The sequence below is a fragment of the Urocitellus parryii genome, chromosome 6 (genome assembly GCF_045843805.1).
Source record: "Urocitellus parryii isolate mUroPar1 chromosome 6, mUroPar1.hap1, whole genome shotgun sequence".
Taxonomy (NCBI): Eukaryota; Metazoa; Chordata; class Mammalia; order Rodentia; family Sciuridae; genus Urocitellus; species Urocitellus parryii.
Window position 1 is genome coordinate 3,644,589 of NC_135536.1, and position 17,806 is coordinate 3,662,394.

Genomic DNA, 17,806 nt, shown 5'->3' on the forward strand with positions numbered 1-17,806 from the left:
ACACTAAATGGAAAATTTCATAATCATTTAAGAAACAAGGGGGATGGGGCTGTACCTCAGTGATAGCATACTTGCCTCACACGTTTGAGGCACTGGGTTTGATCCTCAGCACCACGTTAAAAAAAAATAGACATAAAAAGATATTGTGTCCATTTATAACTGAAAAAATATTTTAAAAAAGAAAGAAAGAAACAAGATAAGGTTGCCCATTATCATTACAGGTTAAGCATCTCAAATCCAAAAATTAAAGTCTGAGAAATAGGATACTCAGAAAATTTCAGATTTCTGAGTATTTTGGATTTAGTATGTTTGGGTTGGGGGATATTTAGTTGGTAAAGTCTATGCAAATATTTCAAAATCTTAAAAACTCTGAAATGCATTTCAGATAAGGGCTACTCAATCCACATTACTACTATTTAACATAATATTAGAGGTCAAGGCCAATGCTTTAAGGTAAGAAAAAAAAACTGTAATGAGACATGAGAATTGCCATGGAAGAATTATAACTATCATTTCTGTCCTCTTTTGATAGTTTTTCTGTAAATTTAAAATTATTTCAAAGTCAAAAGTTCAACAGAAGCAGGGTGTGGTGGTACACATCTGTAATCCCAAGGACTAGGTAGGCTGAGGCAGAAGAAATCAAAAGTTGAAGGCTAGACTCAGCAATTTAGCAAGCCCTGTCTCAAAATAAAAAATAAAAAGGGCTGGGGATATAGCTCAGTGGTAGAGTGCTTGCCTAGCAGATGTGAAGCACTGGGTTCGATCCTTATCACACATATAAATAAATATAATACAGATTCATTGGCAACTAAAAATTTTTTTTAAAAAAAAAGATACAACAAAGGGGAAGCCCTATTAAAAATAAAAGCCTCTAAGAATATGACTAAGAAATGGGACCTGTCCCAGAAGTTCAGTCAAATCACTTTCTTTCTTCTTTGGTGCTGGGGACCCAAATCCTTTATATGTGCTAAGCAAGCACTCTGCCACTGAGCTATAACCACCAGTTTCACTTTTTTTTTTAATTTTTTATTAAAAAAAATTTTTTTAAAGCTGTAGATGGAAGGCAGGGGATGTGGCTCAAGCGGTAGCATGCTCGCCTGGCATGCGTGTGGCCCGGGTTCCATCCTCAGCACCACATACAAAGATGTTGTGTCCGCCAAAAACTAAAAAATAAATATTAAAAATTCTCTCTCTCTCTCTCTCTCTCTCTTTAAAAAAAAAAAAAGCTGTAGATGGACACAATGCCTTTATTTATTTATTTTTTTATGTGGTGCTGAGGATTGAACCCATTGCCTCACACAAATGAGGCAAGTGCTCTACCACTGAGCCACAACCCCAGGCCCAGTTTCACTTTTAAAAGAATAATTGTTACTGATATAGCAGGTGAACTAAAGTGTAAAGAAAAATAATTTACTTGTCTAATCCTCAGAAGAACTATAAGGCGCAATGAATTGACCATATGTTAGGGACCTATTAAGTGCCAGGCACTACCAGGAGATGAAAACAGAAAAGTATGGTGCCAAGGCTTCAAGGCACTGGCAGTCGCAGTGGGGCACTAATAAGGGGAATGTAACCGAAGGTGGGGCAGACTCTGCCCCATGAGAAAATCTGAGTAAATATATTAAAGCTGTCCAATAGGCATATAGAGTAAATCAAACACATATAATTTTTAATTTTGTATTTGTCCACATTAAAAAAAACAAAAAACAGGTTAAATATATTTTTCTCAACCCAATACATCCCCAAATATTTCAACACATAATATAAAAAAAGGTAAAAATTATATGTAAGTTTTACATACACAAACACATATTTTTAAAAATAACACTGTCTTTGAAATCTGTGTTTCATGCTTACAGAATGTTATAATTCAGACTGGCCACATTTCAAGTGCTCAATAGTCATATGTGACTAAGGGTTACTATGTTGAATAAAGTAGCTTTAAACACCGAGAGGAATGATCACATATAGAAGAGGACTGATCACATGTAGGTGAGATGGAAAAAATAAGGTATCCTAGAAGTGGGCAGAAAAATAAGACTCAAAATGGCATTAAACCACTTAAAGCTCAAAGACTAAGCTTTAAGACAAAATTCTGAGAAAAAAGGCTACTCAGTCTAGAATTCTATAGGTAACCACAGTATCAATCAAAAGTGAAAACAGAATAAAGATGTTTTCAGAAATGCAAGGATTTTAAAAATGTATTTCCCAGCAACTTTCTCAAGAAATCTCTGGAGGAGCTGGGTGTAGTGGTGCATGCCTGTAATCCCAGCATCTCGGGAGGCTGAGGCAGGAGTTCCAGACCAGCCTCAGCAATTTAGTAAGGCCCTAAGCAATTTAACAAGACTGTCTCAAAATACAAATAAAGGGCTGGGGATGTGGCTCAAGTAGTAACGTGCTTGCCTGGCATGCGCGGGGCGCTGGGTTCGATCCTCAGCACCACATTAAAATAAAATAAAGATGTTTTTAACTAAAAAACAAATATTAAAAAACTCTCTCTTTAAAAAATATACAAATAAAAAGGACTGGGAATGTGATTTACTGGTAAAGCACCTCTGGATTCAATCCCCAGTATTAAAAAATTCAGTCTCTGGAGGAACTGCTCCATTGAAACTTGACAATGAACCAAAAAAAGAGGAGGATAGGAGGTCAAGGAAACAGGGTCTAACAGGAAAGGAAAAGGGAGTCCCGGAAAAAAAGGGTGAGGGGAGATTCCGGGATGACCACTATGCAGCAGGACTAGTGAGCACAACTAAGAATTCCTGACACCTCTAATACAGAGGAGGAGGTGCAGAAAGGAACAAGTCACAAAAACCTAAGCAAATCATTAACTCTGGGAAGGAGAGAAAGTGAAAAGAGGTCATCATGGCATACTACACACCTCAGCTGTGAACAGCTCCATACAGCCCCAATAATGTGCAGACTGGACAATGATCTAACTACAACAGTGACACAATTAGAGGTGGAGGCTAAAGACGGATGGAAGGACAGGAAGGAAGGGGACAAAGGGCTAACTGGCAAACTCTCATCTTCTTTAGTGGGAAGTCAACAGAATATGCCTAAAACTGGCAGGTGGTGGTGGAGAGGAGCAAGTAGTAGTAGCAGTATATTTAGTTGTTTAAAATTAGAGACATATATGTCAAACAACCGAAGGAATTTTTCTTCCAACTATGTTTGTCTGTCTGCATTTTATAAATTCTCACAATCACCTTGGACAGACAGTCTTTCTTGCAATTAAGCACACTTGGGGTCCTCATCCATTAAGCTGAGGTTGGACAAACTGATAAAAGGATGCATCTATATCCAGAAAAGAATATTATAATGGATAATATTATGAACACAATGCATGTTTTATACACATCACCCATACATATGAATTCATGAAAAAGTAAACAGTAAACTGATTAAAAACAAAAACCACTAAAAGATAGGTAAAGTTAGAAAATGAAAGGGCAAGGGCTAGAGTTGTAGCTCAGTGGTAGAGCACTTGGCTGACATGTGGGTTTGATCCTCAGCACCACATAAAAATAAATAAAAAAATAAAGGCATTGTGTCCTTTTTTTTAAAAAAGGGGGTGGGGGCAAGTAATAGTCCCAAAGATATTGAGACAAGGAGAAGGAAAAAAGGGAGGATTAGAAAAGCATCAATATAAACTAAAACAGACTGTCCAAAGGAAATGTCAACAGATGGGTTATAACTCAGTGGAATAGTGCTTGCCTAGCATGTGTGAGGCACTAGGTTCAGACTTCAGCACCACATAAAATAAAATAAAGGTCCATCAACAACTGAAAAATACTTTAAAAAGAAAAAAGAAAATGACAAAATACTGGTTACTAGTAATGAAAATATTTTCTGAATAATGAATATATTCATAGCTCCTTAATTTTCTCATGACCCTTAACTTTCAACAAATTTAACATTCCTCTTAATGAAAACAAATCAACTAAAGGGGCTGAGGATGTGGCTCAGGTGTTAGCGTGTACGCCTAGCATGCGTGAGGCACTGGGTTCAATTCTCAGCACCACATAAAAACAAAATAAAGATACTGTGTCCACCTAAAACTAAAAAATAAATATATTAAAAAAGAAAATAAATCAACTAGAACAGCATAAATCTTTAAAATCTGGTAAAAGTCTCTTTTAATACCAACTGTTGGAAACTTTCTAAGTAGTTGGTAAATCAATAAATTTGATTAATCAATCGTTTGAATTGGTCATCAGTATACTGGTTTTGAATGAACTGACTTTTTGGCAAATCAACTTTCAACAAATTGACCTAGATGAAGGCTTTAGGGTAGTGGGTCTCAATCAGGGACAGGATGACTTTGCTCCCACAGGGGACATTCGACAATGAATGAAGACATTTTTGGTGGTCATGACTGAGGGGATACAGCCAGGTATAGCAGCCCATACCTGTAATCCCAGCAACTCTGGAGACTAAGGCAGGAGGATCCTAAGTTCAGGGCCAGCCTCACAAACTTAGAGTAAAATTCTCAGTAACTTAGTGAGATCCTGTCTCAAAAAATAAAAAGGACTGAGGATAAAGCTCAGTGGTAAAGTCCCGCTGCTTCGGGACTAAAAAATAAAAATGTAAAACAACTGAGGGGATGTTACTGGCATCTGGTAAGTAGAGGCCAGGGATACCATTAAAATCCTCCGATGCATAGGACAACGATCCTCAACAAAGAACTGTCTGTCCCAAAGGCCAAGGTTCAGACAACCTGCTGTAGGGAAATAAAACTGATTATCCTCACCACCAAGCCTGAACCTCCTATAGTCTGTTGTTGTTGTTTTTTCTGTTAATGAAATCATGATCTATCTTGTGCAAATGAGAAACTTAAGGGTTCATCTCTCATTCCTCCCTTACCCTCTCCCCTCACTTCTAAATCACATTTGTGGTTTTATCCCCTAAATCTCTCAAATATCACTTCTCCATTTCTACCACTACCAGGCGTATCTTCCATAACTCAGCCCCTGCCTCTACTGTGGCCTCTTCAGACTACTTTCCAACAACAAGGCTCTCCCTAACCCACACAGCAAAGCCATTTCATCTTTCTCAATTCTCATTTCATGTGCCACTAAGAAGGCAGGGGGGCCTTGATATCATGATTGATGGCAATTTCTTATCATTATGTTTTTTTCCCTTGGCATCCCTTTTGCCTCGCTCCTCCTTTTTCCACCACTTCTTGCTTAGTTAATTCATAGTAGCACAAAACACAACTTCAGATTTTGGATTATTCTGTTAGCGCACTATAAAAGCTATCCTATGAAGGAAGGAACAGTTACAGAATCCCCTACCATAACAGGGTCAAAGCACTGTTATTTTTTTCCCTCTTTTTTTTTAAGCTACTGTCATCTTTTAATAGTTTTTTTTTTTTAGTTGTAGATGAACATAAACCTTTATTTTATTTTTTATTTTTATATGGACTGAGGTTTGAACTCAGTACGCCTCACCCGTGCTAAGCAAGCGCTCCACCACTGAGCCACATCCCCAGCTCCCTTTTTCCCTCTTTGAGTTGGGAATCTATGTTGCCCAAGCTAGTCTCAAACTACCAGGCTCAAGGGATCCTCCCACCTTAGTCTACTGAATAGGAGGGACTACAGGCCTGGGTCACCATGCCTGGCTTATTTTATTTAATCACAATGATGCTAAGGGACAGATGAGACTTTTTTTCTTTTTTTTTTTTAATAAATACAAAAGATGAGGCAGGGCTTGGGATATGGCTCAGTGGTAGAGCACTTGTGTAGCATGCACAGGATCCTGGATTGAATCCCTAGAACTGCAAAAATGAATAAATAAATAATATGAGGCATAGCATAAATCTGAAGACCTGTTTCAAAACCAGGTCTGCCACTCCTCTATCTATACCCAAAGGACTTAAAATCATCATGCTACAGTGATACAGCCATGTCAATGTTTACTGCAGCTCAATTCACAATAGCTAAACTATGGAACCAACCTAGGTGTCCTTCAACAGATAAATAAAGAAAATGTGATTTTTTTTTTCAATGGAATATTACTCAGCTTTAAAGAAAAATAAAATTATGGCATTTGCAGTAAATGGATAGAGTTGGAGAATATCATGCTAAGCAAAATAAGCCAATCCCCCTCCCAAAACAAAAGACAAATGTTTTCTCTGATATGCAGATGCTAATTCACAATAAGGGGCACAGGGTGGGGGTGGGGGTACGCGTGCACACACACACACACACACACACACACACAAAGGAAAAATAGAGTTAACGTAGATTAGGTAGAGGGGAGTGAAGGAAGGGGAGAGGAGGGAAAACGGGAATAGGACGGATAGTGGAATGAAACAGACATTATTATCTATCTATCTATCTATATATATGACTGCATGACCTATGTGATTCTACAACATGTACAATCAGAAAATATTATAAATTATATCCTATCTATGTATATCAAAGTGCATTCTACTGTCATGTATAACTAATTAAAACAAATTAAAAAAAAAAAAACAGGACTGTAACTCCAAATCCCAATTTCTCCCTTCTGTGTTGTTGCTCCTTCTTTTTGCTCCACCTTTTGTCCACTCCACCTCACAAGTGTTTTCAGATTTTCCCTCAACCACAGTCCCAGGCTCTCACCCCTCTCAGCTCCAGCCCAAACTCTTTCTATCAATGTGGCCTCTTAAGAAAGCAGACCAAGGTTTTAAGAAAAGAGAAAAAGGCCATCTCAATGGAGTGAACTGTGGAGACCTTGACACTAGGGGCGACCAACATTTACATATTAATATGTGTCCAGCACTGCTCTGAATGTTTTCTATTTGTTTCAATCACTCAATTCAACCAATATTTACTGATCACACACAGTAAAGTAGGTATTTGGAATAATATCAGTAAACAAAACAGTCATGCTTTTATGGAGCTTTTGTTATGCCAGGGGAAAATGACCGAACATAATAAACATAAGAAATATATAAATCACGTGATATGTTAGAAGGTAATAATGCAATGGAGAAAAGATCAGAGTTGGGAAGCTGGGAAGGCAATGAGTACTCAGAGTAAGCCTTAGCAAGATGGCAGTGGAGGAGTTAAGAACATCTGGCCATCTGAAGAAAGAGATTCCAGGCAATCAGCAGACCCAGAAGCTGGAGTGACCCTGGTGTATTCAAAGAACAGCAAGGAGATTCCTGGGACTTCCCATGCAGTAAACATGAAAGACAGATAGAGATGTGGACAAAAAGGTAAAGGAGACCAAATCATGGAAAGCTTCATTCCAGGGCTACTATTTCCAACTGTTTCATAGACTGAGTAACTAGGGCACAAGGAAGTTAATAATTTGCCTAAGGCCACATAATAAAATACTAGGTCAGATATAAAAGCAAACAGTCATTATTGTGGTGGTTTTAAAACCTGACACCAAAGTCTGTGACACACCTCCCACAAACAAAGTCCATGCCCCTTCCCCTTAAATGTGAGTAGGAGTGCTTCAACCAAAACAGAATGGCAAAAGTAACACTGTGACTTAAAGCTATTTTAACAGGCAGCAGTATAGCTGGGCACCGCCATATGCCTGTAATTCCAGCAACTCAGGAGGCTAAGACAGGAGAATCACAAGTACTACACCAGCCTCTGCAACTTAGGGAGGCCCTGAGCAACTCTGTGAGACCGAATCAAAATAAAAAAATAAACAGGGCTGGGGGATGGAGCTCAATGGTGAAGCACCCCTGGTTTAAAAAAAAGTGCACCCCAGCACTTAAAAAAAGAGAGAGAGAGAGAGAAAAGAAAAAGAAAAAGAAGAAGAAAAGGCAAGCAGCTTCTGCCTTGTTTGCTGGACACTGAGCCCAAAAGCAGCAGCCAACAGCATAAGAGAAGTATGGACAAACCAAGGCTTCCTGTGCAGCTAGCTCTGGCAAGAGTTCCGGCTGAGCCAGTTTTCTAACCATACCTGCCAAGGTGCCAGATTAGTGAGCAAAGAAAAGTCTAGAATGTGTTCAATCCCCCTAGCCTTTCAAGATCCTTGCAACTGAGGCCTCAAACATAGTATAAGAGAGGTAAGCCATCTCAGTTTGAATTCCTTCCACACAATCTGTGAGCAGAATAAAATGGTTGTCGTTTTACACTACCAAGTTGTGAGGTAGTTTGTTCCACAGCAATAAATAAAACTGTGTGAGCAGCAAAAAATAAATGTTAAGAACCTGAAGTATGGGCTGGGGATGTGGCTCAAGCGGTAGCACGCTCGCCTGGCATGCATGCGGCCCAGGTTCGATCCTTAGCACCACATACAAACAGAGATGTTGTGTCTGCAGAAAACTAAAAAATAAAAAATATTAAGATTCTCTCTCTCTAAAAAAAAAAAAGAATAATAATAAAAAAAAAGAACCTGAAGTTAATAAAAATGAAAAAAGAGATTGGAATACATTACCATGATATGTGCAAGTTTTTTTTTTTTTCGTTGAATATCTTCAATGTCTTTTGATGATTTAACAGAAGAGAAAATGAACTCCTAAATCTACAACTAGTAAAGCTAATAAATAAATGCCTGTGGGTACTACTGGCAGGCAGGCTTAGGATAGGTAAGGGCAAACAAGGAAAGAGTTGATGACAGAATGTGAAAAGAATGTTATAAAAAATAGCCTCAAATGTCTTCTATAACAAAAGATGCTTGCCCAGCTTAAAATTATCCTTCTAGGTAAGTCTAAGAGCAGAAAGCAAATACTCCTCATTTCTAGATCTACTCATTTTCAGGATTCTCATTCTAGAATCTGCTACAGTGAATGCAGTCATAAAAATACTGACTGCATAAAGGATGGTTATATACAATGCTGGGATCAAAATTCCTGGGTTCAGGTACAAAACTTCACATCAAGTTCTTCAAGATTTTCATGTCAAATGTCCATAACACAAACCCCACAATATTTAGACTCCACTCAATACAACAGCTTCGTTATTAACAAGAAATACAGAAAAAACATCTCCTGCTTTGAGCTTCAACTTTGAACACCAAGATCCCATATAACCCACAGAAACAATGCCTTAACTAATCTACGTAAAATTAAATAAGACTGAGCAGTTATATAAGGCTGAGCAGTTTAGTGGCTAGAGGGCAATGCTAAAGAACACTAGGTTGAAGAAAGAATTGGATTCTATTAGTTAGCTGTTGCTTAATGAAATACCTGAAATAACTAACTTAGAAAAGGTTTGGGCTGGGGTTGTGGCTCTGTGGTAGAGCACTTGCCTAGCATGTGTGAGGCACTGGGTTCAGATCCTCAGCATCACATAAAAAAGTAAATGAATAAAATAAAGTTTAAACAATGCACAAAACCAACATAATGAGAGAGAGAGAGAGAGAGAGAGAGAGAGAGAGAGAGAGAGAGAGAGAGAGGGAGGTTTATTTAGCTCACAGTCCTGGAGTTTCCAGTCCAAGACTGGATAATCCCATTGCTTTGGGCCTCTGGTGGGGGTGTGGGATGGCAATATCAGAGCAAAATAATCACCTCATAAGCCAGAAAGCAAGAGAGAATGAGAAAGGGGGGCAGGGTTCCACAATCACCTTAGAGGGTATGCCCTGAGACCTAAGTAAGGATCTCCCAATAGTGCCACCCTGGGGACCAAGCTTTAATAAGTGGATCTTTGGGGGGCATTCAATACCTAAACTACAATTCCAAAAGAGAAGTCCTTTCTTTTTCATGAGAAATATCCTCCCTTGCCAACATCCACTGTCCCCATTACTTCACACAGGAGGGTGCATATGGGCCAGTAGATCAAGTCCATGCATATTCTTTAACTTCTTGAAAAAAAAACAAGACATTAAAGATTTTTAATTAAGAAATTTATTTTCTCCTTCGAGTTTAATTTGAAATTGTAAAATGGATGAGAGAAAAGCTATGTCTATGTAGTCTTCCCCATGGTGATGGGAAAGGGCTGCATCCCTTGGCTCTTATCCTGCATGCGGATAAAACCCAGGGTTAAATTCGACTATCTTAGAATGTTAAAATTTTGAACAATCCTCTTTGAAATAAAGCTAACAGGCACTATTAGTTTATAGGACACTTTGCGTATCTCTTTAAGTAATTACAATGTAAATCAGGTGCTATGTAAGTCCAGTGTAAATAACTACAATGTACATCATGAGGTACATAAATAATCCAGAAGACCAATAGTTACTTACTATAAATTTCAATTTTCACCTGATTTACATAAAGATGAAAATAACCCTCAAATGAAAATTCATAAAATCTTCCCTAAATTCTCTGATCCAATATAAAATATGAATTCTTCTAAGGTAAACTTTCTTTTTAAAGGCTCAAACAGCTTGATTCAATAAATAGTGTGCTCAGAAATTAAAATGCATATTAAATGAAACTATTATTACTGTTTTAAATGAGAGTTATAGTACAGTTGGGTGCAACAGTGCTACCTGTAATCCCAGCAAACTGGGGAGGTACAGGCAAGAGGATAACAAGTTTGAAGGCAGCTTCAGCAACTCAGGAAGGCCCTAAGCAACTTACTGAGATCCTGACTCAAAACAGAAAATAAAATAAAAAGAGCTGGGAATGTGGTAGAGTACCCTGTGTTTAATCCCCAGTACAGCATGGGTGCACACACACTATCTAATTAGCAAGCTTCACTGAATAATAAGGCAGTGATTTTCCCCCCGCTTTGGGGGAACCTTGGATCAAACCCAGGACCTCATGCATATGAGGCACCCTCTCTACCACTGATCTATATCCCCAGCCCAGTAATGATTCTTAATCATAGATCCTGGACCTGCAGCATCAACATCACCTGGGAATTTGTTAGAAATGCAGTCTAGAGTGCCAACTGTAGAGTCCAAGGTCTGGGAGTGAGGCCCAGACATCAGCACTTTTTTTTTTAATTTTTTTTTAATATTTATTTTTCAGTTTTCGGCCGACACAACATCTTTGTTTGTATGTGGTGCTGAGGATTGAACCCAGTCCACACGCATGCCAGGCGAGCGCGCTACCGCTTGAGCCACATCCCCAGCCCAGAGACATCAGCACTTTAACAACCCTCTAGGTTATTCAAATGTTTGCTCACGTTTGAGAGTTTACAAACTAGTTTCACAGAGCTCTAGGTGGTTTGTTCTGCAGGAACTAACAGGAATGATCTGGTTCCCAGATAAATAGGATATCCTATGAAGTACCTAGCCCCATGTCATACACATAGTGGGTACTCTATTTGCTCAACAGGTTAATTCAGCCACACCCAAGTAACAAATGGCTATAGAATAACTTCATCAGTTTGTCTATTTCACAGAAGAAATTTTGAAGACTCTTTGCATTGACTAATAATAAGTACATAATGCACGCATATCCAGAGCTGTTAAAGAAATAACTGGAAAAGCTGTGGGGCCTCTGGTCCTTTAGCAAATAACCGAGGCATACAAAGTGTTATATGCTTTGAAATTTAAGTGAAAAATGTTTCTAATTTTGCCAGTACAGAAACAGATACACCATGGCTCTCTATACAAGCCAAATGTAGGACACAAACTAAAACACAAACTTTCTTGTTGCGTTTTAAAAGCATCCTATTTCCAATTGTAATAAATGAGTTCAAGGTGGACTCTAATTTGAACAATTTAAAACTCAGAAAACTGAGGAAACTTTAACACTGACTTTATATATATATATGATAAAGGTATTAATTATATTTTTTAAAGAGGTTCTATTCTAAAAGCTTGAGAAATGAAATGATATAATGTACTAAATTTACTTCTTGGAAGAGGAAGTAAATAAGACTGGACACTGAACTGCTGAATATATGGAGCTCACTATACACCAATACAAGGGTTTCTTAACTTTGGCACTAGTGACATTTTGGGCCAGATAATTCTTAGAGGGGTAAGGTGCTTTCCATGTATTCTAAAATGTTCAGCAGAATTCTTGATGAGCAGCAACCTCCCCTTTAGCTATGACAACCAAAAATGTCTCTAGACATGTCCAAATGTGTCCACTGAAGGGCAAAACTCACCCCAGTTGAGGATCATTATTAAATATCCCCATTGTCTCTACTTACTTGTTTAAATTTTTCCAAAGTAGGGCTGTGGTTGTGGCTTTGGGAGAGTGCTTGCCTGGTATGTGTAAGGCACTGGGTTCGATCCTCTGTACCACATAACCAAAAAAAAAAAAAAAGCAAGTCATGCTGTCTGTCCATCTACAACTACAATTTTTTTTTAAATTTTTTTTCCAGACTTAAAAAAAAGGTTTACTTTATTTATATTCTGGGAATTGGTACATCTACATCCCCTTTTTTAATAATCTGCATATGAGGTCTTAAGAAATAGCCTAGTACAGCAAAAAATCAACAGACTGAGTCAGAGATCTGGAGTCTAGTGGAGGATTTCCTTTTTTTTTTTTTTTTTGAGAGAGAGAGAGAGAATTTTTTAATATTTATTTTTTAGTTCTCTGCGGACACAACATCTTTGTTTATATGTGGTGCTGAGGATCGAACCCGGGATGCACGCATGCCAGGCGAGCACGCTACCGCTTGAGTCATATCCCCAGCCCCGAGGATTTCCTTTTAAACAGCCTATAGTCTCAAGCAGCTCCTGTGACCTCTCTTAGTTTCAGCATCCTTACTAGATTATTTGACTAGTTCTTTAGGCTATAAAATGTGATGACAGTGAATTTTTATATACCCACCTACTAAAAGTGGATATTGACATTTAAAAGTCAAATAAAAACAATTGTATACAAGGAAAAAATAATATTCTTGTTACAAATTACCTATTCTTTTTTTTTTTTTTTTAACTGTACTGGGGAATGAACCTAGAGACTCTTGTGTGGCAAGCACTATACCACTGAACCACACCCTCAGCCCTCTTTATTATTCTTGATCTAATAAGCAATATTATTATCATAAGTGTATATAATCATTTAAAATTTTAATGAGATTCCCAGGATAAGCAAAAGGGAATGTATTTCTATAAAATAAAAGCTCTAATAATCATAATAGCTACAATGTCCATCAACTGGTGAATGGATAAAACATTGTGGTATGCTACTTAGCAATAAAAAGGAATGAACCAGCTGGGTTAGATGGCCCACACCTGCAATCTCAGCAATTCAAGAAAGGCTGGATAGGAGGATGGCAAGTTCAAGGTCAGACTGGGAAACTGGGTGAAATAAAACAAAAACAAAAACAAAAAATGGCTGGGGATGTGCAGTAGTAGAGCACTCCTGGGTTCAATTTCTGGCATAGCAAAAACAACAAAAAAATTATGATAAATGAAAGAACTCAGACTCAAAAGATTATACACTACATAACTCCATTTATAAACATTACAGAAAAGGTAAAATTAGAAAGACAGAAAACAGATCAGTGGTTGCCAGGGGCTGAAGAAGAAAGGGAAGTGACTGTAAAGGGTCACAAGGGACCTTTTGGAGTGATGGAAAGGTTCTATATCTTGTTTGTAGTGGTGGTTACATGACTATACATTTGCCCAATTCATCAAACTGTACACTTAAAAGTGTGGACGTCATATCTCGATAAACCTAACTTTAACAAAAGAACTTCTCAACAGACTGAGAGCTCCCATTCATTCTTGAAAACTCACCACTCAACTGGCAGGAAGTATAACACTAGTTGTCCATGGGCTATGACGAATGTGAACCTGAGGTGTAACACTGACACATGCACCACAGCTACTTCCAGAACATGCCAACACAAGAGTTAAAAATGGAACATGGCACTAGACATGGAAGCACATGCCTGTAATCCCAGAGACTTATGAGGCTGAAGCAGGAGGTTCACAAGTTCAAGACCAGCCTCAGTAACTCAGTGAGGCCCCCCCACCAACCTAGCAAGATCCTGTCTTAATATAAAAAGAGCAGGGGATGTAGCTCAATGGTGGAGCACCCCTGGGTTGAATTCCCAGTACCAAAAATATAGAAATGGCACACGCCTATAATCCCAGCTGTTCAGGAGGCTGAGGCTATAGGATCTTAAATTCAAAGCCAGCTTTGGCAACTTAGCAAGGCTCCAAGCAACTGAACAAGACCTGGTCTCTAAATATTTTTTTTAAAAAGGGGAGGAGGGTTGGGGTTATGGCTCATGGGTAGAGTGCTCGCCTAACATGTGCGGAGCCCTGGGTTCCTCAGCACCATATAAAAATAAATAAAGGTATTGTGTCCAATTAGATCTAAAAAATAAATATTTTTTAAAAAGGGGGGGCGGGAGGCTGCTGAGGATGTCTCAGTGGTTAAGCACCCTGAGTTCAATCTCCAGTACCAGAAAGAAAGAAAGAAAGAAAGAAAGAAAGAAAGAAAGAAAGAAAGAAAGAAAGAAAGAAAGAAAGAAAGGGGCAAGGTGAATGAATGTAATGATTGTAATGATGTACTATGAACCTCTTGATTTTAACAGCATCAATACTCCAATTGTAAATACATTACATGATATTAAAGAAAGACACACACTGGAGCTGGGGTTGTGGCTCAGCAGCAGAGTGCTCGCCTAGCACCCTGGGTTCGATCCTCAGAACCATATAACAATAAATAAATAAAGGTTGTAGTTGGACACAATACTAAAAAATAAATATTAAAAAAAAGAAAGATACACACACACCCTAGGTTGTTTTTAAAGAACAGAGAGAGTAATTCTAACAACTTATGCAAAAATTACAAAATAATTGAACAAAATAACCAAAGAATAGAGGAAGAATGAACCAAGTCTGTCAATAATAATCACAAATACCAGCTAGCCATGTATTCCTAACTGAAAATAGCACATATCTTCTCCTACTGTCCCTCACTGAAATGCATACTGAAAGAAGACCTAACTGAAAATCTTTATCAGAAACCTGCTTTTATTGACGCTGGCTTCAGTTGAGCAAGTATGGAGCTCCTGCTCTGATTCAATGTAAGGTTTTTGACTAAGTGAAGATCAAAACTCAAAGCCAACCAAAACATCTTTTTGTTTGTTCCATTCATCAGGGTAGTCAAAGAACAAGAAAATGCTCAGGTCAGAAATGGGTTTCTTCAAAAAGGCCACATATAAAAGCCACATAAAGCCAGGCGTGTCAGTTCTCTTGAGCCCAGGAGTGTGCCACCAGCCTGTACTACACAGCAGGACCCCCCATCAGAAAAAAAGAAAAAAAGAACAAGGTCACAGACTGATCTAGTCTATTACTTTTTATGTAATTTTTCTAATCCACGTGGAGTAGGAACCTAGACCACTGCCAGATTAAAGAGCATTAAATACTATACATTATTGTACTGAGGGGATGCTTTAGACTACAGTTTACATAAACAGATTAAGTTACCCAATAGCTATCAACCAACCAAAAGGTATTTTGAATGAAGGCATTTGATGCCACTCTGTCATAACATCTCAGAACACTACTGAAAACATGAAATCACCATGAGCAAGGAAGCTTTTCCTAAGAGATGGCATTCTCCTGTCCCAACTACCTCGTAACACATGAAAGGCCAGTGCAATTTCTTTAAGAGTTATTTGCTAGATATTTTTACTTAAGATAACCAACACTTCTGAGCCTAATGCTGGAGAAAGAGTTCAGAAAACACTGGGTCAGAGCCAAACATTTCAATGTAATTTCTACTACAAGCTGTCACTCCTTAACAATGCTGTTCCTGGCAGTTTTTAAAGGTCCACATGAATAAAATCAAAGAGACCTTTTATAGACACACGGGATGTGAGCGCTGGAAGGGACCTGAGAGCTCTTCTAAGCCAAACTTTCTAGGATGGAGGAAAACGGGAAGCCCCGGGAGGGCCGTGCTTCAGCTGGGCAGCAAGCGCAGGCACTACACATCCGCCTTTCAAAACGCTTAGCCAACTTCTCGCCGCCGGACTGGTGAGGACTCCTCTCTCCCGGGACAACTCTCCGAGCAGAGTCGTGGAGCAACCAAGGGAGCCAGCCACAAAGATCCCACCTTGGGCATCTGGTTTCAGCGACTGTCATTAAACTTATTTCCGAACCATTTTAAAGGAGCAGAAAGGCCAGTCCACAATCCATCAACCAGATGGATTCCCATTAACCTGCACGGAGGACACATGCTTTTAACCTGGGTTCAAACGTGCACGGCCCGCAGCGGTGATCCCACACACACCGGGACAAGCCGCGGGCGGCGATGCCACTCCAGAGCGCAGGACACCCGCGACCCGCCCGCCGTGTCCGCACCGGCAGCGCGGGGCACTCACGTTTTCAGTGTCTCGTTCATTCACGGTTGGCAAGGGGGTCCTAGTGGACATCTTACTGCGCTTCGACTCTGCACCACGCGAGGGCGAAAACAAGACCGCCCAGCCCTGGGCGGCCGGCGAGCAGCGGCCGCGAGTCGCCCGCCCCGCGGCCTCGGTCTAGATCCGGGGCCTGGCCAGGGCCGTGCCCCCGCGGGCCCCGGGGCTCATTCTCCCCCGGCCCCGGCGGCCGCGGCCAGGAGCCCTGCGGGGCGCGGCGGGCAGCCGGCCGGCGTCCCCGCGCCTCAGGGCGTCCCGCGGGCCCCGGCCCGCTCGCCTCTTCCGCCGCTCCCGCCCGTCGCGCCGCGGAGCTCAGCGCCGGGGCCTCCACACAGCGCCGCGGGCAGCCCCGAGACAGGAGAAGCAGCAGGAGGATGTGAAGAAGGTGGAGCGCAAGACAGGCCGCCGCGAGCTGCGAGCGCCGACCATGGAGGGGGCCGTGGGGGAGGCGCCTGCGCCCGGCTACTTTCCCTTATCCCGTTCGCTTTCCACTTCGCCCCCACCCTGCCGGCAGCAGCCGCCGCCGCCGCCGCCGCTCCCCGGCACAGCCGAGCCTCACGGACCCAAGATGGCCGCCTCTCGGCTTCCTCCGCTGCATCCGGGTACCGGAAGTGACGACATCGGCGCCTCCAGAGTTCGCCAATCAGCGGGGCCCGAGACCGCCGCCCTGTTGCTGTTGCTAGGGGCGACTCGGTGCTGTTGGACTGGAGGGGGTGGGGCCGAAGGCTGGGACCGCGGGTTCCCACAATCCGGGAGCATTCGGCATCTCAGACAGAGCCGGGAAACGGCGCTGGGCGGCAGCCTGAGCCCAGCTACTTGGGGTGGCATTTACAGATTACAGATCCGGGTTGAATGGATTACAGATCGCCTACTGTGTGCAAAAGTTGCGGTCGCATCCCCAGGGCCCCGCTGCACCGGATGGAGCCACAGCAGCAATTGTAGGGTCGGGGCTTCAGGAAGGAGGTGGGCTCCTGTATCATTAACTGTGATCCAGGCATTAAGCTTTCAACCAACGAACTTTCTTGCCTCCAGCCCTGGGACACCAAGGGCTGGGCTGAGCATTCAAGGGTTGTGGGCGCATCTTTCCTGAAAGAACTGTCCGTCAGGAGGGACACAGACCCTGACGCAGCTAAATGTCATCCAGAGGGAAGAGTGTAATGAGAAGGGTGGCACACAGGGGATTGGGAAAGGGCCGGTTCCTAAATTTCCGTAGATGGTTTATAACCAGGTTCTTATAGCCAGTGTGCAGCTACTGGAGAGCTTGAGGCAGCCCTGAGTGCCAACCAGGGTCCAGGTTCAGAGGACAACTTCAGCTAGAACCTTGGAGATACTACATCGCCTGAAAATTTTCCTTACCCAGACACTCCTCCTGTCCTCGCTCGATGGAATCCAATGGTTCAGGGTTCCTGGAGGGAGGGCTGGGTGGGCTGGGGTAATACGAACTGTTACTGAACTGGTATTTGTGGGCACATTACATTTATAACTCATTGAAGCCTCAGGGTGACCATAAAAGATGGGCGGACACACCAGGTGATCTGAAGTCTAGACAAGTTAGTGATTTGGCCAAAACACCTGGTTGGTTAGCAACAGAATTGGGATCTGAACCCCAGTTCCTACAGCTTTGA

The 17,806-nt window shown here is 41.1% G+C and overlaps 1 protein-coding gene across 7 annotated transcripts in view; it reads right to left on the bottom strand.

The window, feature by feature from the left end:
• The window catches only part of Mark3 (microtubule affinity regulating kinase 3), a 101,463-nt gene extending 85,093 nt beyond the window's left edge, over window positions 1-16,370 (bottom strand). For 4 of the 7 annotated variants that reach the window (XM_026405466.2, XM_026405464.2, XM_026405465.2 and 1 more), the window contains exon 1: window positions 16,146-16,370. In XM_026405466.2, coding sequence (XP_026261251.1) covers window positions 16,146-16,196 — 51 coding nt within the window. In that variant the 5' untranslated portion in view covers window positions 16,197-16,370. The remainder of the gene's footprint in view (window positions 1-16,145) is intronic. The other 3 variants (XM_026405467.2, XM_077800300.1, XM_026405462.2) reach the window with 1 other exon arrangement.
• Window positions 16,371-17,806: the final 1,436 nt, after the last annotated feature.